The 23,634-nt window shown below is 44.7% G+C and overlaps 1 protein-coding gene across 3 annotated transcripts in view; it reads right to left on the bottom strand.

Moving 5' to 3' along the window:
* Positions 1-13,116, bottom strand: part of MOCS1 (molybdenum cofactor synthesis 1) — a 30,309-nt gene extending 17,193 nt beyond the window's left edge. Inside the window, exons 1-3 of one of the 3 annotated variants that reach the window (XM_086460555.1) lie at positions 12,982-13,116; positions 4,849-4,981; positions 3,994-4,161 (exon numbers count right to left, since the gene is read on the bottom strand). In XM_086460555.1, the coding sequence (XP_086316681.1) occupies positions 3,994-4,161; positions 4,849-4,981; positions 12,982-13,116 (436 nt within the window). Of the gene's footprint in view, positions 1-3,993; positions 4,162-4,848; positions 4,982-12,981 lie in introns of those variants that run through there. The other 2 variants (XM_086460556.1, XM_086460557.1) reach the window with 2 other exon arrangements.
* Between the last annotated feature and the right edge of the window lie 10,518 nt (positions 13,117-23,634).

Consider the following 23,634-nt stretch of genomic DNA (forward strand, 5'->3'; position numbering starts at 1 on the left):
CCTCATAAGCCAAATGCAGAAATCCTCAGCATACCAGATCTCCAGAGGGCAGGCTTTCAAACCTCCAGTTATCAGTACAATAACAAATAGGCAAAAACCCTCATAAACCACTCGCAGAAGCAAAGCCACGGCAAAGTAATTTTCTTTTTCTTATTTTCGCTCCTCCCCTCTCTCATAGCCTCCACCCTAATCAGTTGAGAAATATTTAAGAACCCTTACTCTTGAGGCAGCTTTAACTACAGCGCCAATATTTCATGGTTCTTTCTTCCCTCCCTATTTTACATCTATTTGTTCATGCTGATAAGGGCTTTGCTTCTGCTTTATCTCATTTCCCAGCTATTCTCAAAATCTTCACCCTAAGCTGGGTCCAAAACTCTGCAACGGGACAAGCTGGGTCACACCAAAGACGCTGAAGTTTACAGCAGCAGCATTTTGCACATGGTGAAGAGCCACATAAAGACATATTCTGACATTCACCTCTCAAATCCTCCCCGCTGATTGCCAAAGATTATTTAACACTAGCTACCACTAGCAGCCTAGTCTTTGTGAGAGCACAGGACACACACTGAAGCCAGAGGATACTGTAAGAACACCACTACTTTTATTTACAGCCTCAGAATGCCCAAAATGCTCAGCCTCCTCCTAACACAGAGGGGAAAAAAAAGACTAGCTGCCATACAGGCTTCATTGCTAGAAATGTAAAATGCACACAGGTATGCTGCAGCCTAAACTGTAAAATTAAAACAGCAGCACCAGTTAGTGCAGGCAGCAGCTGTTATCAATGCATCTTCTTCCTCATCAGACAGGATGAGGCACCAGAAATACGCTAATGTGTGGAACCACCGGTAATTTGGAGAGAAGCCAACCTGTGAGAAATTAGAGATGGAGACTTAAGACTAACACCAAGGAGTTAAAAGGACCAGTTAGTACACTCTGCCTTATTTGTGCAAGCTCAGAAGCGGAACATCCGCAGTTGCTTGGTTCTTGGCTTGTTGACCTCTAAATTCAAATGGGATTAAAGAGTTTTCATCACTTTGTAACTCACCTTGCACCTGTATTAAGTCTGTTTGCTGACCTTTGGTCACTGCTTGAGCAACAATCAGCACCAGCAAAGGCAACTGATAAAACTATCAAGTAGGAAAGGAACAGAACAGATGCTGTAACTCAATAGCATGAAGCTAAAAGCTTGCATGTCAGGCTGAGGCCAACAAGTAAAGCCTTTTACATTTAGGATCAGGAGCGTGTTCTTACATAGAGAAGTTTCTTACATATTCTCCTCCAATTGTTTCCTCAACTGCACTTCTCCTGATGGAGTCCAGAAGAGGTATGTGTATCTTCTAACACATGAATTAACCAGTCTACCCTGCACACTTCACTTTTGAACCGTGCATGCAGCTAAAAAGTCATCCAGCTGTCTGTCCCCCACCCCATGGAAAACGATTTTGTCAGCGGAGACGTGTACTTCTCAGACTATTAATAACGAACAGCTATTGCACAGTTTATATCCGGTGCTAATTTAAACTTTGAGTATCCCAAAGGAGATGGATTCTATATTCCACCATCACCTGCTTCAGAAAAGTCTCAAACCTGTTTTCAGCAGTCGCCAGGACACGATTTAGCTTTCAGCAAGTGCTAGGTGCTGAATCGCAGTTTAGGTATGTGCATATGCCAAAAGAAGATTTGAAATAAAGAACTGTGGCAGGTCTCTGAATAGCATGGTCTTCTACAGTAGCCTCAAATCACATTTGTTCATTGAAATAACAAAAAAGTTTGAACTTGAGTATTGGGAAGTTACGGTAATAGTAATCCAGCATTAATATTTTTGAGCTTTATTGGTATTTCACAGGCCATTTATGATTAAGAGAAAGGTTTGCTGAAGAGAGACATAACTTGAAGCTCAACCCTATGCAGCACCTGAGATGTTGTAGCCAGCTTCTATAAACCATCTAGAAACCTAGATTATCTCTGTCCCAGCCCAAACCAGTACATTCTGCTAAGACAGCTTCAATAAAGGTGCCCAACTCAAATTCTGCAGAAGACATTTTTGGGCTTGTTTTCCCTTCAGTGAGTTTTCCCATAGTTGTTACACATGACCTATTTAGTTTTGAGACTTTTATCTTGGTCCCAAACTTGTGCACCATAGAGTAACACCAAAGTTTGAGAAGACAAAAAGCATTTATAGACTTAATCTGCCAATTTTCAATATGCCTTAGCAAAAACAGCCAGGTTAATAAAAACTCATGACAGAATGAATTAATGCAACAGGACAACAATCATCTTAACATCCATTACTTTTACCCCAAGATCACTACTCCCTTGTCATCCATTAAAATGGTCACTATAAGTCTGTCAAAGTTCAGGTGCGAACAAGAACACAGGCAGAACAATGAAAGCCCAGTGGTTGAAAAAGATCTGTCTCCCTCTTTCAGCAACAGAAATAAACCTTTGAGAATCCTACCACTACAGTAGAACAAGCAAACGAAAACCCTTCTATCCTTCCAATACTAAAACTTCAAATTGCAGCAATGTGATAATTATTTTGCAGTGACCTGGCTACTCAACTTACACCCTCAGCAACACAGAGTAGCTGTGTTGAGTATAAAAAGCCATCGGTTACCACTGTTAAATCAAAAAGGTGATGCACTAGGAAAAGAAAGTTCTGCACAGAACTGATCTCGTCGTTGACTTCATCCAATTTTCATGCCAATACTACACAGACTGAAATGCAAAGCTTTACTGTATTTTAAAATACAACCTATTTTATAAGTCTTCCCCCTTTTGGCTGGCAGGAGCCAGCTGAAAATAATTATACTTATTATCACTAGAAATGGGGAATGCCTTCTTGAAAGAAAGAGGTCTCTTGAAAGGCACGTCACTCTTCCCAATCCTTAATACAAAATAACTGTCATGCATGGGCTAAATGCCCTAGAGAATGGTATTCCAGAGTTCCAAAAAGATGAAGTTAGTGCAGTTTCAGGACTCCTCACAATCAAGGGTCAGGGAGACCCAAGCCAGCTCACTCTAGCCATACCTTTTCCAGCTATAAACAGGTCAGTTCCACACACACAACACTGCTCTGCTGCTTCCTTTGGAAAAGACCATAAAGGTCTTCCAAACCCTGAACAAAACAGAGCAGGAACAGAGACCGTTTTCTGCACCAAAGCTCAGTGTATCAGCCGGCAGTCACTCTACTTTCAAAACCATAATCTTCCACATTAACCCTTTTTTATCTCCAGGACTTGTAAGAGTATACAGGCAGAAACACACAAGTTCAGTTGCCTATGATACACCGAAGTGCATCCATGCACATTGCCTCAATCTAATACACTGCCACTACACAAAGCTACTGCAATGTCCATAACATACAAGACTTTGCCCAAAGGGGAAAAAAGCACCTGGCTCAAGAAAAAAAAAAGCAAACACAGGCACAGTCAGTCAACATCATACCAACTGAAGGTGATAAACCTCTAAAAATTACCCGGTAATTTATCTTCCATTGAAGTAACAGTCTTCACCAATAACTATAAAAACATAGGCTTCCCACCACTCCTTATTAAACACAGACAAGCAAGTGACATCTGTTATCAAGGAAACAAAACAAAAACACAAAAGCAAACCCCCCCCAGCAATCCAAAAGAAAACCTGTTTTGTTTGTAAGCATGTATCAACTGTTACACCCCAGTGAGTTCTTGATATTTTTCACCCCAAGGCTGCATTACAGCAAGCTATTCTAGTAGATGTTGAATATGAAGACAACGCTAAGTTCAGCTGTTCTAATATGAAAAGATGCAAGTTCGACTCAAGCAGGAGAGCAGAACTGGAAGTTTTCTGAAAGAAACTATCTTGCATTTCACAATGTTGGGAAAAAGGACCATCATTTAATGTATAATTATTCTTCAGTTTGCTGGACTGTATTAGATGGTTATAAGCATAGTTCTGGGATCAATATATAGTAAGTCACTTTGAAAAACACTGTATTTATTGGGAACTCACCCACAATATCAACCACATCAGGACGGATCAGTGGCTCTCCTCCCGTCAGTCGGATCTTCTCTACACCTTCTTTCACAAACAGTCTGGCTAGCGTAATTATCTCCTGAGCAGTAAGAAGCTCTGATTTAGGGGTCAGCTGAACACCTTCCTCTGGCATGCAATACTGACCTGAAACGGAGCACAGAAATAACACAGGGGGGAAAAATAACCAGCAGCAGTTAATCTAATATTGATGGGCAAAAGGCAGCGGGTGCAACTGTCTTTAATGGATGTCAAACAACATGCTTTTCTGAAATACAGATGAGATCCTACACCAAAGCTTACAAGCAATCTCCTACCAACCTCCTGTTTTCCTTCAGAAGAAAACCCAAGACTCATTTGATGGGTCTCAAAATTACCACGGATCCACTTTGAAGGAAAAGTTCATCTTATTTCTATCTAACCTGCATTCAAACAGAGCCAACCAAACCAAACCGAACTGGGAAGCGCTGGGACATTGCCACAAACCTTGCAGACATAACTGTGGGAATGCCCAGGTACGAGCTCTCACGCTTGTCACACGCTTTGGGTATGGCCTACAAACATCCACAAGCACCATCACCCAAACCACACCAAGTCTGATGAAAGACCTGTCACTCCTAACCTGTCTCTGGCAGATCCCTAGGCTTGCTCCTGCTTCTCCATCCCACCAGCGGCTCAGCCCCAAATCAGTCTCGATCTAGCTTTTACCATAACTTTGTGAAGACAAGAAGCAGCACAGGGCCAACACAGCAGTGAAGTACCCCAACACAATTCTTGGCCTCTGCACAATTTGGTGCCCAAGAGCTCTGTGCTAGAAAGCAAACAGACACTTACACCTGAGGTTGCATTTCTCTGTCAAAGAAATCCGCAAGTAGTTGTGCTGACGCCCAAAGCTGTCCGTCAAAAAAGCAGAGAAGGGAGCAGCATGTTCCAGCAGAAAGCGTCCTCTTCCTGAGCTTTGCAATTCCTGTAAGGAAAACAAGGAAACGCTAAATATTTGAGCAGTTATCCTATCAACTTGCTATATAAATATCAACCTTGAACTCAACGGATAATTATTCTTCCATTTTTCCCCACAGGGACAGCTGCGCAAGGAAAACCCATGACTAGTCTTTACGGTCAAAACTGGCCATTTATTGATTAAGTTTCACACCCTACTTAATTCCATGGAACTGTACTACAATTTTAAGATACAGCCTTTTTTGCCAAAGCTGCTTCAGGCTTTTTGGGCAGAGCAGGAGGCAGCTTTTTTCAATAGTGTGTCTCTTCACTTCCCAGAATCAATGATCCAGGACCACCCAATCTCACTACAGCCCTCAGATACATGAAACCATACAGAAGGGTCCCCTCCCCGTACTTCAGCACAAGAGAACTAAAAGCTGATGAAACTCTGCATCTTTGCTTGTGTCCCTACCGACTCTCACGTGCAAGACACAACGTGTTGTTAATAGCAACACCAAATTGTTGGTGCGTACAATTATGTTTCGTGATGTTTGTTTCAAGAGCATTTCCACCAAGGTCTTCTTGCCCAAATCCACACAACAGAATACTTCCAAAAAGCTTGTCTCAGTTAAAAGATCATAAGTAATACAGGGCACAGTGGGACTAGAAGAGAAATGTATGATCCTGAACACTCCACCTGTTCAAGCCTGCACAAAAAGATTCAAAATTTTAATAATGTCTTTATTAACTCTCATGAAGTGAATATTAAAAGTGATTTTTACTCACAATTTTTGTGGTTTTTAAAGCTCAGTGTAACATATTCTAGAGCAACACAATTTTCAGGAAGTATTGAGTATTTGCCCTCCAGAACGAGAGCTGATCAGTTTAGGTATGAAATGAAATATCCCGAATCAGTAGCTGCTACTGGAAACAAATACAGTTCAAGTTTATATCAAGCATCTTTAAAACATCACTACCATCAACACCAGAACACTGTTGGTTATAGCAAGGCTGAAACTCACGGAGTCCCACTGCCTTTAGCCTGTGACTTTCAAATTACCACGTTATATCTCTATTTTTCTACACCTGTAAAGCACAGCTGAAGCCACTCTACTACTTTTGGAAAATATTTCAATACCTTAAGCGAAACATACAGTAACTGAACCAACTCTTACCACAGTACCGCAGAAAAGCAAAAAAGTTTACCAACATACTTTAAGCAGCTGGTGGACACATAGTTCAGCACTACATATAAACATCATAATCCAAACCCTACCAAGTCCGGCATCTTTTCATCTACTGTATCACAGTTAAATTAACATTTTATAGGAGGTCAATTTAATAACTCTGACAGAGGCCAGCTGCATAGCATCACAAAACGAAACAGCGAAAACAGGATCAAGTTAATTAAAGGACCTGCCTTCACTGTGTCCTTGTTAGTTAATGACATACAGACACTTAAGTGCCAGCTAAGAAAACTGGAAGAAAGCTAAAGGATTCTTGGATGTACAGTGAGCTTCATCTCCAGTGAAAGAGCACATACAACCCATTTCTGGATATATGGTGTTCACAAAGTTAAAAAAAAAGTGGTGGTGGGGGCGGAGAATCAGCTGCAGAATTGTGCCTCAAGTCAAGATCATGCCGGCTAGTCTTGATAGGCTGCAGCAGGCAAAGGATTAAATAAAGTTTTGACATAAATTTAAGATGTAGAATGAGGAACTGGACAAAATGACACATTAGCTAGTATTCAAACCGCTTCACTGAGCAAAACTCATGATTTCCATCCGGTCAAAACCAGACCTGTTGAAATCTCCAGCTATACTAAAATAGGCATGTACGGGATGGTGCCAAGGGACTGGGCAGACACACACATAGCCATGGTCATCACCTCCCTGGCTCTGGTCATCACCGGTAACCACAGGAGTTAATCCTGCACAGTATTTCAAAACAGCCCTTGCAAAGAAGTCTGGAAACGGACAGCTAAAAGGTTTAACAACCTAGGTATGCTTCCTCAAAGCATTTTATTCTGAAAGCACGTGTAAGAAAGATCGGGAGGTGAGTGGCAGACGGAGAGTACACCCACCCTCAGTGACCAGATCAGCCAGACAGCAAAGGTTACCTGGGGAGAAGCCCAACTTCAGCCACCACCAGCTGCAGCAATTTTGATTCCAGCTGCACTAACACCACGGCTGCTACTAAATTTATAAGCAGGAGCAGCCTTTCTTGGCAGCACAACCTTCCCACTAGCTTTGAAACAATCCACTGCGCTTCTCGATCCAAACAGCTTTGTGGTTAGATAGGAAGATCTCCAAGAACACCCCTGGCAGTGGAGGGGTTAGAGAAGATAAAGGAGACAGAAAGTGGCTGTTTGAAAGCCCAGAAAACATCCGTTTACCCCTGATAAAACAGCAGCACGGAATTGATTTTCCGCCCGAAGACCGCTATCTCTTTCGGTTTCTGTTTTGCAGCAGTGGCCATCGCAGCAGAGGGATGAGGGGCGCAGGGCCAGCCCTCCCCAGGCCTGGCCTTCCCTTCCCTCCCGGCAGCACCAGAGGTGTCAGTGGCAACCCTTCATGCTTACACACCTTCTTCCATCTCCCTCTTCTTCAACGGGCACAGGAGGAACAAAGCCTCTGGTTTTTAATCCCCCTGGGGAAACGCTCCAGCCTGGGCACCCGTGGATGGTTTCTGAGCTCCGTGCCGCTTTATTTGCCCCAAGAAATCCCAGTTCGGGAGCTTGCTTTGACAGAAATGCTGGCTCTGTTGTACTTACTGTGAGGATTTCTCAGAATCCAAGCAGGGTCAAGCTGAAGAGCCCAGTTAAATATCCAGACTTCATTCCTCAGTTAGAAAACTCACCCCTGAACTGACTAAATCTGCAGGTATTTTAAATACTGCCAAAACTCAGAAAAAACAGAACACAAAAGTATTTTTTCTTGAAATCTGCACTGCTTTCTGGCCTGGTTGGATTTCTGACGTTCTTCCTATTATTTTGGAAAGGTGTTCACATTGGAGAGGCAAAGCACTCCCATGCTTATTGAAATTATTTTAGCCCTTCCTGTAGCAGCGCTCCTCTCCTCTTTCTTTCTCAGGAACTCATTTCTGCACCCTTTTCAGGATCAGGCTCCCTTTACCCACTCCATTTGAAGGCAGAATGGTACAAACCTCCTGCCTCCGCATTTTAGAGTGCGCATGACAGGAAGGGAAAGAAGTGCAAAACTGTCCTCCCCAACGGAAAGGGGGTAAGGGAGGGAGACTTTAATGATTGTATGTAATAGATGCCCAAACTACATACTTTCAAAGACAATAATATACTTGAAATAATTTCCTATTTTCAGGAAGGAGCCACCACTGGAATGGGACGCAGGAGACAACCATTCTGTTCCTGGTCTGCCGTGTATCTGCGTGGCTGTTACAGGCAAGGAAGCTAAAGTAAAAGGACTTAATGAATTAATTATTCCTCCAGTATTACTTTAAAAAGCAAACCGTCAAGAACCAGCATTAAAAGAACAGGCACTCAGGAGGCAGTTGGTGTCAATATACTTTAAAGTTCCTGTTGGAAATAACTAACTTTTGCTCTCTTGCTGCAAAATAGTGGGTGTTGGGATGGGGAAAAGAAAAAAAGTTTTCCACAGCTACTAGAGCTTCATTCCATCAACTTCTTGTCATGTACAGAGATGGGTTTGTCTGGGAGGGAAGAATAACTGGAGATGGAATTTTTAAGCTGTTAGTTCAGTTTCTGTCCAGCCTGATGTCAACAAGGAGGAGTCAGGAGGCACCCGTGAGGAGTTCAGTAGCATCAGCTCGAGCTCCAGTGGGAGTGGATCCCGTATTACCAAAACTGCCACTGCACCCAGCACTGATATATAATTTTATCAATTGCACAGGGAAGGCCAAATATCAGAAATGGAAACTCAGCTGCCTTCCTGGTAACTCAGCGCAAGGATGAAGCACTCTCTCAGGCAGTCGTGTAAACAGGATTTTCCAAGGGGAAGAACACAGGGTGAGGTTGGAGCTAGTCAGTGGCAGCCTGTGTGCGAGCTATCAGAGCAGCGAGAATGCAAAAGCTGCCTGCTACAGTTCCCAGGCTACAGGGAAAGGGTTATTCAGTTCCCTGCAGTTGGAAAAGATGGGTCATTGTTGCTATTTTAACATATCCATGCCCAGCCACGTAACTTTTTCACTCAAAAGGGATCGTTACAATCCCCAAGTCCCTACTGCTCTCTCTCCATAGCTGACAGGAGACACTTCTGCACATGGGAGGAGTATGCCCTATCACACACTGTGCTTTATCTGATCCGTGAAAAGTTTCACTCTGCAGCTGACAATCCCATGTTCCATACTAGTACTGAAAGAACGAGAGCTTATGATGACTGCACCTAGCAGCTATATTTTGACAACCTGTCAACCCTTCAGACCTGCCAATTCACCTGTGATTTCCAGAAGAACTCTTCTAACAACACAGCAAAACTGGAAGCTGTCACCAGAGATATTAATAACCACCAGGATCACCACAAACTGACAGATGCTGGAAAGGCTCAGTTAAACACAAGGGGGAAGAAATCAGAGCTCTGATCTATTTATCAGGCTGCAGATGGAGTACTATACTTGCTCTACCCTTCCACTTTCACCTTATCCCCAGCGACATTTGTGCTCTACGAAACAGTAATGCTTGCAAACACTCCTGCAGAGGCCTGAGGGACCACCACAACCTGTGTACTTATGACACTGTTCGTGCTGCTCCTGTACCCGCTGGCTCTTTCAGCTCCTGCAATCCCCTTGGATTTATGCATCAGCCTCACTGTAGTACCTAATGCTGCTGCGCCAGCATCCCGGACAGAACCCAGCAAAAGCTCTTCTGTCTCATGCCTCACCTTTAATATTTTAGCCTGTAGGGAAGCAGTGACACAGCGTCCTCGTTCAACCTGGAAATGAGACAACCACAGAGGCTGAAATGGGTCTAAGTAGGCCAAGTGCCAGAATGAGGTCTGAGCTGAGAAGTCCAAGACAAATGTTTTCCTGAGAGCTCAGCAGCTGCTGCCCAACAGTTGACCCCAAACAGCATGCTACAGTGCTGGTTACTGGCACAGAGAGTGCTGCTCGGGGACTTTGTCCAGCTACCCACAAAATGGAGCTCCAGGACAGAGCGAGCTTCAGACATGACTGGCCAAGAATAAGGGCCATATGAGGTCTTTCCAAACAAGCTGGGCTCTCCCCTTTATCCCAGTGGTGAAGACTTCATTGAGGCCACAGAAAAATTTCAGGTGGTTATGTTTGAATTACGGAATCTACACGAACAGATGGGAGGAAGGTGAAATTAATCTTTTTATCAGGATGCCAAAGACCTTTACTGGAAATACATCCAGAGAGGATTAAAAAAACAACAGCCCCCAAAAAAAGAAGGAATGCTAATTTCCTTAATGTTATTGCTCTCAAGCCTCCCTACCTTAAAAGTACTCTCATCTTCCTCCTTTGTTCCAAAAAGCTGGGGTTTTTGCACATAAAATTACAGTTTGCAATTAAAAAAAAAAAAAAAAAAAAAAAAAAAAGAGTACAAATTATTTTTCTATTGTACTGGAAAATAAATGGTTTTGTAGTACAAATGTGTAATCTTATGGGTTTTTTAATTCAAGAACATAATTTGGATGTGTATCATCATCATGTGTACAAGATGTCCTGACAACAGACTTTACTAACTGTGAATTAGTCAAGAAATGCTTGTATGCAACCAACCAACCACGAATTTCAGAGTGCCTGTTGCTACCTGCCCTGATCTAGTCTTAGAAAAAGGGACTCTCTACCCTGCACACATCTCTTGAGACTGACAACTGTATCTTAAATACTAAAGTATGTGGACTAACCAGTCCAATAAGAAGCTGATCAAGTTCTGGGTTTTATTTGTAAAGAATTTAGGGTCAACTTCCCAGGTATACTTGATTTCACCCTCAAAACTGACATAATTTTTCACAGCCTCAGATTTGCCTAGTCAAGTTACCTGGTCAATAACATTTCAATTCTACAAATACATCGATTTTCACCACGTGTTTCATATAGAGAACATTGTAAGGACTTAATGGACATTCAAAACACGAGGGAAAGCTATTCAGTGTTTCTGCCAGAGGGATTCACTTACCAAGCATTCAGAGAAAGCGTTATGACAGACAACAAATGCAGGGTATAGAGTGGACAGCACGCACACATTGTCCCACTGCCTCAAAAACCAGCATGTGGGAGCAGGATAGAAAGGCTGCAAGTTGAACGCAAGTTCCCCACACACCACCAATACAGCAGCTGCGCTGACCCCACTGTTGGTAACCCAACCTAAAGGCGTACAATGGCCTTGGACACAGCCTTTACGTTGTCTCCCGAGTTACGGAGTTCTCCCCTCCACAGCTGGAAGGACCAAGGTCAAAGGGGATGGAACACAGAGAGCCTAGCGCTCTCTTCGCCCCTTTGCACCCCCTAAAACCAACAGCTGGCTTGAATGTTTGACCGTCCTGTCATCTGACAGCCCGTCTCACTGTCCCCTGTGGCTGTAACGCTAAGTGCTCCTCTCTCCACACACGAATCCTGGGACAGACCGAGAACAGAAGACAGCAATGTGTATATTATCACTGCGTAGTTGCTAAGTTTGCACCATCTTTGCTTTTTTTTGCTTGCTTCTCAGGCCCTGCAGGGTACGGGCCAGTGCCCCAGCACACTTGTCACAGTTACTGTGCCACACACACACACAAATCACCCACCCCGTTCTTCCAACCACTGTGGCTTTTGTCCCCTAAGGGGGTAGGGCTTTCAGAGATGGATGTTGTCATCAAGCTCTCTCAAAAGACTACGCGATTTATAGAAAGTAGTTAAAAGTAATTCCGATCAAAATCTATAAAAAAGTGCCTGGTTTAGAAAAAAAAAAAAAAAAACACCAACAAAAGAAATTCAATAACCTTTCTAGATTCCCAAGCCAAGTAAGCATTCAATAAAGCAATGCACAAGTCCATTTGACTTTCTGTAAATAGGTAAGTGGTAGTGAATGCATTCAATTCTGGCAACACCAGGACTGTCACTAGTAGCTTTAGCTTACTGTCTGCTCGTTAAAGCCCGCCATGCAATGGCAAATAAATCAATAAATCATGTCTCTGCTGGATTACCCAGCGTGTCGTGCCCTATTTCTGCTGGACAGTTACAGAACCCTTGCCCTTCTGTGCAGCTTTTTCTCCTGCATTTGGACACCAAGAGACCAAATCCACCTGGAGGGGGCCAAAAGTTACACTGGGAGGAGCCAGACCTGGACGACACCTGCGTTGCTTTCATGCCAGCGACGCAACAAATAGCTTCACCGCACAGCTCCCGTGACCGACGGCAGCACAACCGCCGAAAGCTGCCAAACCACCCCATTTTGACCTAGGCGGATCCAATGCCCTTGTGTAATCTCTTTTTTGACGAGCAAGGCGCACAGAGCTGGTTCAGGTCCAAGAGACTCCACGTCCTACTTACTTTCAAAGCAAGAGTGGCATTTCAGCAACGGACACAGAATTATCTATTACCACATGTTTTGTTGAAACACACCCCTCCACACCCCCCAATATAATCAAGTCATGTTCGCCAAACGAATTACCGATCGGTCCGGGACAGGTTGCAAAAAAGTATTTCTCTCTGAAAGGCGGCGCCAGCAGACCCCAACGGCGGCACCCCTCCGCCGCAGGCGGCTGCAACGGGGGACCCCCAAACCCAAGCTCCCCTCGAGAGCCCCCCCCCCCCCCCCCCCCGCCAGGCGACGCCTGGGTCACCACGAGTGCCCCTCCGCCAACCACGTCTTCTTAATTTTAAGTGCAAAGCACCGGCCCGCCACTCCAAACCCCCAAACACGACCTCCGCCGGCCGCACACCTCCCAGGCGCGCCCCCCCCCCCGGGGGCAGCGGCACCCGCCCGCCGCGTCGGCCCCAAACCCCCCGTTCACCCCCGCGGCGCCGCACCGGCCTCCCCTCACGGCCCCCCCCCGCCGCCGCCGGACCCCTCGGCGCCCGCCTCACCTGAGGGGCGGCGGAGGGAGCCCTCACGGGCGCCCCGGTGCTGCAGGAGCGGCCCGGGGCTGCCCCGAGCGCCCCCCGCAGGAGCGCGGGGCCGCCGCGCCGCCCCCACCCCGCCGCCGCCGCCGCCGCCGCCATGCGGCTCGCCGGCCCCCAGCACACGGGGGGCTCCGGCGCCGCCGCCAGCCTCGCACCGTGACGCGGCGGAGGGCGGAGGGGGGGGGGTGAGGCAGCCAATCAGAGCGGCCGCAGGTGCGGCGGGGCACGCCGGGAGTTGTAGTCCGCTCCCCTCAGGCGGGTTGGCGGGAGGGAGGCGCTGGCAGGGGCGGCCCGCGGGTCGCTGCCCGCCGAGGTGCTCTGCTGGGGAAGGGGCTCCGGGCAGCTCTTGCGAGTCCCGCGTCCCTCGGCAGCCAGGGCAAAACCCGCCCTGACAGGGTTTGTCGTCTGCATTCCCCCGTCCTTGCCTCAGCCCTCCCAATGGCAGGTGTCGAGCCCGAGGCCTGCTGGCTGCCTTGGTGGGAAACAGGCGGTGAAGGACTGGCACACGGGGTACGTGTCCCGGCGAGGACAGGCGGAGGACAAGTAAACACGGTTACCCACAGCCGGGGAACATGTCTGGTGGAAATAACGACCTCAACCTCAGCCTTAACTGAGTCTTGAGTAAAATCTGTAAAACATTGTCCAAAGGTGGGCACACTAAATGGCGCATAATGGCTTTACGGGGCATAGAACTCCACTATTTCAGTTTTCCAGACTAATATACTTTCCCTCATATTCCCCGTGCTTCACAGACAAGGGGTCTTACGGTGAAACGTGGTGGCCCACTCTCCACCTCCTCTGGGCCATGGGTCTGCAAAGCGTGGTCGCCCACTGCTGAGCTGAACTTGGAAGCACTTGTTCTGAGGCTGTTTCACACGTGATATGGGGGCTCGGGTCCCCAAAACTTCACTGCATCCACTCCCCCAAATCACGACAGCTACTCTTGCAAAAAGACACATTTCCCTCAAAGACTTTTACTGCTCTTAGCCTCAGAACTGTGCAGCTGTTGTACGTTGCAGCTGTTAAAACTCACGCCTCCATACACCGCGCTGCTTCTGTGATAACTCTTCCAGTTTAAACATTTTTTTTTCCTGTTGCCAAATGCTGGTATCTGCATTTGCAACGAATAGTTGCAAAAGCTTTAACAATTCTCTGCACAGTCTTAATCCTTTGGTGTTTGACTTGTGCAGCACTTCTTGATGTGTAAGCGGGCCTTATAATCGCTTGTGTCAGCTGTTACTTCAAGACATATGTGCTGTCTTGTGTACAGATTCAAATGTTTAGTCAGGTTATACTTATCTTTGCTCTGTAGCGAAACACCTTCTTCTGTCCAAGTCAGTCAAGCATTTAGACTTTAGACTTTATTCAGGTTTTAGGCTGGATAGAAACTAACAGGAAAACTTAATAGAACCTTGCTTTTTTATTTTTTTTTTTTTTCCCCCTCAAAGCTGAAGCCATTTGAAAAGAAATCCAGACTCAAATGACCTTGATGTGGAGAAATATCTGTTCTGAAACCATTCTCATCAGTGTGCTGTCAAGGTAACATATACACAGATCAAAACAATAGAGAAGGTAACGAGGCAAGATGCTGGTTTTAATTGCAGTTTTCAAACAAGCTTGATGTTTACATTTACAGTAGCTTTATGAAGCATCACTTCTCCCTATAGAAGTGGAATAGCTGTAATTAAAGGATTTCCTGAATTTAATCGAACAGCAAGTCATAACAAAGGCTGAAATCCAGAAAGAATTTTAGCTTGATATTAAGTGTAGTAATTGTTCAATTCACTGAACCTTACAATTGCAAAGAAGTTTAATTAGAAGTAAAGTGAATAAAGATCAAAATTTGTTACAATCTCGAAAAGAGAAACAAAAAATCCTTTGCTTAATCAGCATTTTAAAAAATCTGCAGGAACTTTAATACCTTTCTCCAGTAAATGTTCTCACCTGCAGTGAAGGGTCTGGTTCTGTGGTCCTATAGTTGTTTTTTTTTTACTTAAAGGCGATATTAAGCTTGGATTTTGTCTGTAATCCTATTGAATATGCGGGGGCTGAGCATATCAGGAAAGTTAAGTAATAAAATGTCTTTGCATACTTGAAGCCTTGTACTTCTCCAGTTTTATCAGATTGTACAAATATAGGCATGTCTCATTAACCCAGCATAAAGTCAGCTTTTACACCTCCAAAGGCAACCTCTTGCTCTCAGAAGTAGCTGCTGCTGGTTGACGGAAACATTTGCCCAGAATTAAATGAAACCGTAAAATAAATGTAATGGAATAAGAACATCTGCATAAGAGATTTTAACCTTACTGGGATGGAGTGTGCCATGTCATGTCACAGAGCATGAAAAGTAAAAGGTTTTTGTACATCTGAGACAGAAGGTGGAGGTTTGATTTCTTCACTTTTCTCAGTAGCTCTCTGAAGAACTAGTACTCAGTAAAGGATTCAAGGTTTGAGGTTGTGTATTTTGGCCAAGATGCTGCACCGTGTCATGCCCTTGCGTTGTAACCGAAGTTGTGTGATCTCCCACCGTGGCAAACTGATACCTGTCTGCATCTCGCTGCAGAGACCACTGTCACTCTAGTGAAGCTCGAGGCAATTTTAGGATCCGCAGAAACTCTTGCCACTGGTCTCTCAGTTGTCTTCTAGACATTACGCAGACATTCACTCGTGTTTGGCACAGAGGAATTCTGTAGTCCATGTTCCAAAGACAGACATTTCCTGCCCTCCCTGCTGCTGCCTTCCTTGCTGACTTACTCGGTTAGCCATGTCTTGTTTAGCTGTTTATTTGTGCCAAGGATTCGCTGAATTCACACTGAACACCTTGCAGGTCTCGTTCAGCGCTCTTGCACGTTCGGGGATTGAGTAGCTTTCCTCAGGGGACTTGGCATTGTGCCATCCATAAAAGCCTGTGTGCCTGCCAAGGAGCGTTGCACCCACCCGGGCCACCGAAGGGCAGAGTCCAGACCTTGTACCAGCGTCCTCTGTGAGCCTGTCCCAGAACAAGATGAACATTCAAAATGCTGGACTGCTTCCAGCGCTACTCATGCTTCAAACAAGTGCTGAACAAAATTTTAAAGATATGTTAATAGTAGCAATTAAAAAGGCTCAGGAGAGACCACAGCGTGTGAGCCGGATGGATCTGCCGCCCTGAATCGCAACTGCCTCATTGTCCAAAGCAGGGATCCATTAAGAGTTTCTCAACATCTTTATGAAACTTTGGGCTACACGCCTGGACAAAAACCAGGACAAAGGGGAAGGCCCAATCCTGTCCTCACGTGGGGCTGAAACGCAGCCCGGGCTTGTGTTGGGACTGCAGTTAGGAAAGACTGTGGGAGTGCTCAGCCTAGTGCAAGCCAAGGGGAAGCCTCCATGTCCAGCTTCCTGCAAACTGAGCACGAAATAACTTAGACTTTACAAAGACACACTGATAGTTTTGTCTGTTTCTTGCAAGAGCAGAGCATTGTCCTTCTCTGCATTTGCTACTGGTGAGCAATAGAGGCACTCCTTTAAAGAAACTACCACGGGGACAGAGAGTCACTGTTAAAATTCAGGGGATATGCAAGGTACGAATGACAAGCTCAGGGCATCTTACAGTTGCTCATGGGCATCACAGCGTATTTAAGTTCAAAGCGCACCGCTGCGTGGTTACTCTCGTCTACACTTGAGAAGTCCTAGGGAGCTGGTACAGCAGAGGCTTCTCTTATAGTTCGCTTTCCTCATTAGAAAAAGGCATGAGAGCCTTCCTGGTGTTTCTTCCTGGTAGTTGGCACAAAATAACATCCACCGTTCTCTAAGATGTACTGCTTCCATGGAATTAAAAAGCATGTTTCAAAAAACAGACCAAGTTCCAAACAGGGATTTTATAAATACCCATGCCAAGGCTGCCACAGGAACAACAGAAGCCTCTCACAGAGCAGAATGAATCAGAACAAGACCAGCCATTCTAATCAACTTGGTCTGAAAATCACTGGCATGGAACCAGCCAGGCTGGTTAGAAAATTTAGGTGTCAATGCTGTCTTCTGTCCCTCCTCAGCTTCTGTGTGCTGGAGAAACCCTCTCCTCCCTCATCTTATTACCCTTCTCCTTTGCTGTATTTCCTTTTATGTCAAACAGTTTTTCAGCTGAAAACAATAAGAAAAGAAAAAAAGTTCATTTAGTGTTACTAAACTTATAGTGATGACATTTTTGGCATTCTCTGTGCGAGAGACCTAGCAGTATCTAGAGTAACAGGCTGTTGAATACCAAGGAATCCAACTGATCCTACACATTAAAGCTAGGTCTACGTTTACTCTTCCATACTTTTTACAGCCAGGGAATTAAGAAATGCATAAAAAATAGAAGTTGATGTAAGTAGAAAAGGGGAAAAAAGGAAGGAGGAAAAGAAGGGAAGGAAGGGGAGGGAGGGAGGGGGGGGAGGGAGGAATTTTGCTGTGAGCTCGACCTTACATTTATGTACCACCATACCCTCCCCTCTTGGCTTCCTTCCTTTACATGAAATATCATCGTCATGCCTTCAGCATTACACTATTGAGAAGCAGTAGCACTTGGTGCCCTCCTGTTGGACTAGATGGTCTCCAGAGGTTCCCTTCCAACCCCTACTGTTCTTTGAGTCTGTGACCTAGGAGTCCTGTGCAGGACAGCTGCTGAGCTTTTGTTTTTCTGGATTGCACAGTTCCACCCTTTATGCAACATTCCTGGTAAATAGGCTGTGTATGGGCTGACCATAACAACTTTGCTGGTCTAACTGGGTGCTTATTGTGTTTAATTCCAGGCGACTGTGAGAAGAATGACTGTAGTGACACAGAACAATGTCCTCTAATCAGGTTGACAGAGGCATAACCAAAGGAAAGTTTAGACAATGTTGTTCATTGTCTCAGCTTAACTCTCTGTTGGTTTATTCTGCCCCAGGCAGCTCCTGTTGTAGGTTTGGGGTTAATCTGTTAGCGTGCCTACTTTTTTTCATATTTGGCTGAATTAAAGGACAATGGTGAAAGGAGATACCTGGGTGTTAGAAAACACCAAGAGACTTCTTCTCCCCTTCTTACAGATGACCTGGACTCTCAATGCCCTCCCTTCTTCTCCCATGAGTAACTCCCGTTCCTCCTTTCCACGTTAAAGAAATCCTCCTTATCTTTACGGAGTGAAGTGAACTGTGTTGGTGGTATGTGATGGAACCTTACATATCAACATCGCTGACACTCCAGGCAGAAGTCACTGGGGCAGTGACCTGAGAATTCGGCTGTATTTTGGACAAAACAAAGCATGATCTCCCTTTTTTTCTCAAGGTGCAGATCCAGCTCTTGGTCTTCATCTACTCTAAGAGAAGGAGTTATACCTTCCCCTCTCTGAGAGAGATGTACTGAGGAGAAGTAAATTCCAAATGGCCTTATCCTGGCTTTGTCCTTAAGCATTACCAAAAAAAAAAACCAAAACAGAAGCCTCTTTTCTAGTATAGGTGCTGTCTTCCTCTCTTGAAGTTAGTCCCTGTATTTGGAACAGAAATTAATTTAAACAGCTGGACATATGATCTTAATGGAATATGATGAGTATTTCTGATTTCATTTGCTTTGAAGCAAGAAATTTCGTCAATAAGAACAAAAAAATCTTCTCCACATCCCGACAACATAATAAGCAAGATCACAGACCTTCAAGACTTTATTAGTGCTGGAGGAGTTTGATGTGACTTGGAAACCAATTAAGTTCTGTCAAGGCTCTAAAGTATACCTGTCTTGTCCCTTTCAAGACTAGGTGGTTGTGTTTATAGCTGGGTTCTTAGTCTACCTAGGACAGGATTTATTTTCTGCTTATTTCTTGGCTTATTTTGCTGAAACAAGCCGACTTCCAGTCTGTTAAGCATCCCATCAAGGTAAGAGAAACTAACAGCAGCACTCTGAGAAAGTTCGTGTGTATCCGAAGAGTTTATCAAGTTAGAAAGTTACAAGGCAGAAAATGGAAGAAAACAAGATAAAACAAAATAATAAAAACATCAGGGCATCTTTGTGGGCTCTTAGCATTTTTGTTTTGTAGATGCTAATATCAAAGACTGTGTTTTTTCAGGTACTGTTAAGTCGCTTCCAGATTTAGCATCCCACAGATTCCCTAGGCGCTTCCGTTCTGTTCAGTTCTTGCAAATCTCAATAAAGAACTGTGATTAAGGAAACCAAATCTCACTGAATATTTCTGCCTTTCAAATCTCTGGCTATCGTCTTGTCAAAGAAAGACAGAAAGGAGCTGTTTGCAAATTCACTCTGTCCTCTCATCTCCTCTTCCCAGGCTTTTCCGCACTGCCAATTTCTAAGTTGCATTTCCAAAAAAAAAGGTGAAAATGTGACAGTGCCTCGGAAGAACTTTCTTTGAGTTTTCAGACCGATGATTGTTACTTTGTTGTGCATTGTTTAGTCACGTAGGTGATGGAAAAGTGGGCTGGAGATGCTCTCTTTAGTGAAGAGAATTCTGCTTTCCTGGTTCCTGCCACTCTCCTTCACATCAGTGATTACAAATGGGCTGTCAGGTAACAGAAAATCAAGCCCTTGAGAGGCAGCTGTCTGAACCCCGGCACTCAGCCTAACCTCAGAGAAGCCGCTGGGCTGGAGGTTTCCAAGGGTATGACAACTGTGCCCGCTACATTTGAGAGGTCGTGGGCTTTATTTGCTGTAGTAGCTGCTCTTCTGGAGCTTCTCACTCGCTGCGGTGGTAATTGCTCAGACCTCGTGACTGGCGAGCCGCTGGGCCTCTGAAATATTCTGCTGTGGGGAAATGGGAATGGGTTATTTATTTCACGGGAAAAAGGTATGTACGGCACTCTATGGACCTTGTATTTCCTTGTGGATAGTGATGTGTTCGTTAGGATCCCAGCTTTGGAAATGGGGTCTTCTGACCCAGTTATTTCAACTTCAAATGCTGTGAGGGTAAAGTAAAAGAAAGAAGTAGAACAGGCTGATTTGATGCTGACCTGAATGGGCTCTTGTTTGCTGGAAAGTCTTTCCATCTTAGCCAGTGGAATGCCTTTACTTTTCTTCTTTTCTCATTTTTTCTTTTTTTTCTTTTTTTTTTTTTTTTTAAGCTTGGCAATTAGAGTCGAGGGGTTTTGTGTTGCTGCTGTTTCCAAGTTGGTTTCTTCCTCCGACAGAAGAAAATAAGTGAAATCTTCCTGTTCCAAAAGGCATCCAACAACATTTGGCAGTACTGGCCTGTCAGTCTGTGTCTTGCTGTTGTGCAAGTCCTTCATCTCCACACGCAGCGCTCGTGTGATCCCCACGAGGAAGGCTGAGCGCTTTGGTTAAACACAGAGTGGCAGAAAATGGAGAGGAAAAGAAGGATGAAGCAAGGACATAGCAGAGAGGTGGGACTGAGATGTCTGATTTTGGTATTTACCTTAAATTTCAGATATAGCTGAAAATGACACCGACAGTCAAGAAGCCTGGAGCCAAGCACTTTTAAAAACCTGCATGACCTTAAGTTCCTAGAATAATTTTGCACCTTTTCCATTAAACAGCATAGTTGTTCCATTAATCTTCCAGTGTGCTTTAACAAGAGACTGTTTACGCCACATAACTGCAGCTGTCTCTGCGGTGCAACACAGTACCTTCTGAAAAACAGTGAGGCTCCTTAAGACAGGAAGGGAAGAGGTGAAAGACAGACATCAGTCCCAAGGTAGAGAGGGAAACAGATGAAATTACTGCTGTGTCATTTAGGATGTCCACTGTTGGGAATCAACACCCTGTTGGATAACGATGTTCCCCTTTACTTTCTTTTTGTCCCCCCCCCGCCACCCCTGCCAAAGTTTAAACCCAGTATTTTAGGGTATTCCCCTCCACAGCCAATCCCTATGTTAAAGTTGCAAAATCAAGTACTCAGGGACAAAACAAATAGCCCTAATTTGGGCATCCATCTCTGCGCACTCTTACTTCATTCCCTTACATACGTGTCTTTCTCAGTGTTTATTTGCCTTCGTATCTTTTCCATTTTCTCTGTATTTCTGCCCACCTGTCCTACTGTCCATCTCCTTTTCTAGCCTCCTTATTTCTAATCCCCGCTTCTTTAATTTTGTTCCCTCTCATCTGCTCGCTTTGCGTCTGAGATGGGGGAATGAGAGAAACGTATTTTCGCATGATAATCTGTTAGTGAGCAGAAACACATATTCACAGTTACAGAAAAAACCCAACTCACTGCACGTATCCCCCGGACAGCTTTGCTGTCTGGAAGATCAGATGTTCATGTATCTCATTGGTGAGGAGCTCTGATTGCGATCCTGAGGTGTCCCGCTACTGTCACCTGAACAAGTGATGTCTCTTCTAACTGTTTTTTTCCCCTTGTGTGCAACCTTGCCTCTAGCAGAAGGGACTGTTTATAACCTCATTACCTGTAATTTCAGAAGGCTGCCCTTGCAGCATTAATTCCAGTCTGGAAACGATTTGACTCTCCCTGTACCTTTCTTTGGCTGGAATATGCACACAGTCCCAACGACCGTTAAGAACTCTATGTAGCAATGAGGACTGGTAACCAAACAAAATAAATTCCTTCCTGGTTCCTTTCTTCCCCCTCAGTTTTCTAAGGAACATTGATTTAATCAGTCTGATCAAATCCCTACATTTCATTATAGTAACCTAATTTATTTTACCTTCACTCACTTGTTTGAGCTTCATTATACACTTTTTCTTTGTTTTTTTTTGGCAAAGTTATGAAGAATAGGGAAGCTACATAGTTCAGATTCTTCTCCAGTACCGAATTTTGAACAGGAGGTGACTTTGGGACAAATGTAAAAGCAACTATGCCTCATTTCTCAGCAGTCCAGAGAAACTCCTTTTTCAGTTTACACATCTTAAGAAGGATTGTTGGCTTAGAAAGCAGCTTGTGGTGTCAGCAAGGTTTCCAAGGAGTAGCTCTACTCTTTTCAAGATGGACAGCTATCTGTGCTGCACAACGCAGCAGGGCCAGGACCCTGCTGAGCTGCAGGCGGTGGAGCAGGTAGAATCACGGGTACGTTGCCTGGATCTGCAGCGGTGTCAGCTCCAATCAAGAGAAACACAGACATAGTGCCACAGCACCTGCATCCTCACAAAGAGAGTTGCTGTGCATGCAGCAAAACACTGATTAAACTGGTCTTCTTCTGGAGCCACCACTTGACGGGTAGCCCAGGAGTCTTTGCACCGTGCTTGTTGTGTGCTGCTGACGTAGATTTGGAAGGAGTGACAAGATAGCTGTGACATAGACCAAGTAGTCCTCATTAAAGACGTGAAATAGGAATAACTGTTTAATTTTACTGCCTGTGCTTGCTTCTGCCTTCTCTTGTCATTGAAGTCTGGAAGATAGGATCCTCCAACCTCTGGACCACGGTGCAGCTGCACAGGCTGCCCACTGGTTAACTGCGTCAGTGTTTCATTTCTTTAACTCCCAGGGGTGGTAAAGAAGTAATGTTGAAGATAAACTGCCACAGCACTGTCACGGCGCCAAGGCGTGTCCTAATGCTTCACTGCTCCAACAGCTGGATGAGTCTGGGGCAGGGAACAGAATGCAGATGTTTGAAGCCTTTGTTTCCTGCCTTAGGACAATGATCTAATCACCTTGCAGTCCAGACCTGCCACGGCACATCAGCCTGCAGGTCCTTGGGGTTTGTATTTGCCATCAAGTAGGTACTTGGACATACTCTGGGGAAACAGAAAGAGGCTTGGGCGTGGTGGCAGCACACAGAACTCGCACACGAGCAGAAGGATGCAAGCAAGAGCACGACAAGTCCTACTAAAATCCTGTCACAGAGAAGGTCGTACTAAAGTCCTCGCACTCTATGCCCGTAGAGACCCGGGGTCTACACCCATATCAGAGGAGATGACCCATCCTGAAGAACTTAGTTCTGACTTGGCAAGATGTGTGATGGGAGAAGGGCAAGGAGGTGGGGCAGAGATATAAATGAAGAAGGGAATGACCCCCAAACCTGCAGGACCTGGCAATAATCCCTGTAGTACCGCCCAACTGGAGTGGCTCCACTTTCTGTAAATCACTAACAGTGAGTCGCGACAAAGAAATGTTCTGGAAGCTTTCGTGTTTGTGCTGTCAAAACATTTGACTGGCGTAGAAAAATATAAGCTAGAACATAGCCATGATAAAGCATTCTCTTTAAGATGATTAATACGCAAGGAAAATAAAAACCAAATTAAGTCCGTTTTGCTTTATCAGGGCAAAACATACCTGTAGTATTGAATGAAACATTCTGATCTCTGGCTCATTCTGATCTGTCATCTTCGGTCCGTAAACTTGAGTGCCTTGAGAGAGTATTTGGTCTGTTCATTTCCATATTGAGACTTCAAATATTGTGAGTATTTGCAGATTTTTCCTGGCATATGTTTCCTCTTTTTTTTTTTTTTTCATATTTGCAAATATATGCAAAATATAACAAAATAACATTAAGGTTTTTCTCAGAAATTTCCCGTAAAAATTTAGACTTCGGAAAAATGTTCAATGGAACGTGCTCCTCTTGGAAAAAGGCAATTCAGCAGCCAATTCATCTGCTATTTCGGACAAACTAAACCGTTTCACGACTCACAGTGTCTGTTAATACAACTGATGTTTGAGGGGGACCAGAGAGTCCTTCTTCAAATAGAACATATAATCCAAGCAGT

The sequence above is a fragment of the Leptosomus discolor genome, chromosome 2, assembly GCF_034619465.1.
Source record: "Leptosomus discolor isolate bLepDis1 chromosome 2, bLepDis1.hap2, whole genome shotgun sequence".
NCBI lineage: Eukaryota > Metazoa > Chordata > Aves > Leptosomiformes > Leptosomidae > Leptosomus > Leptosomus discolor.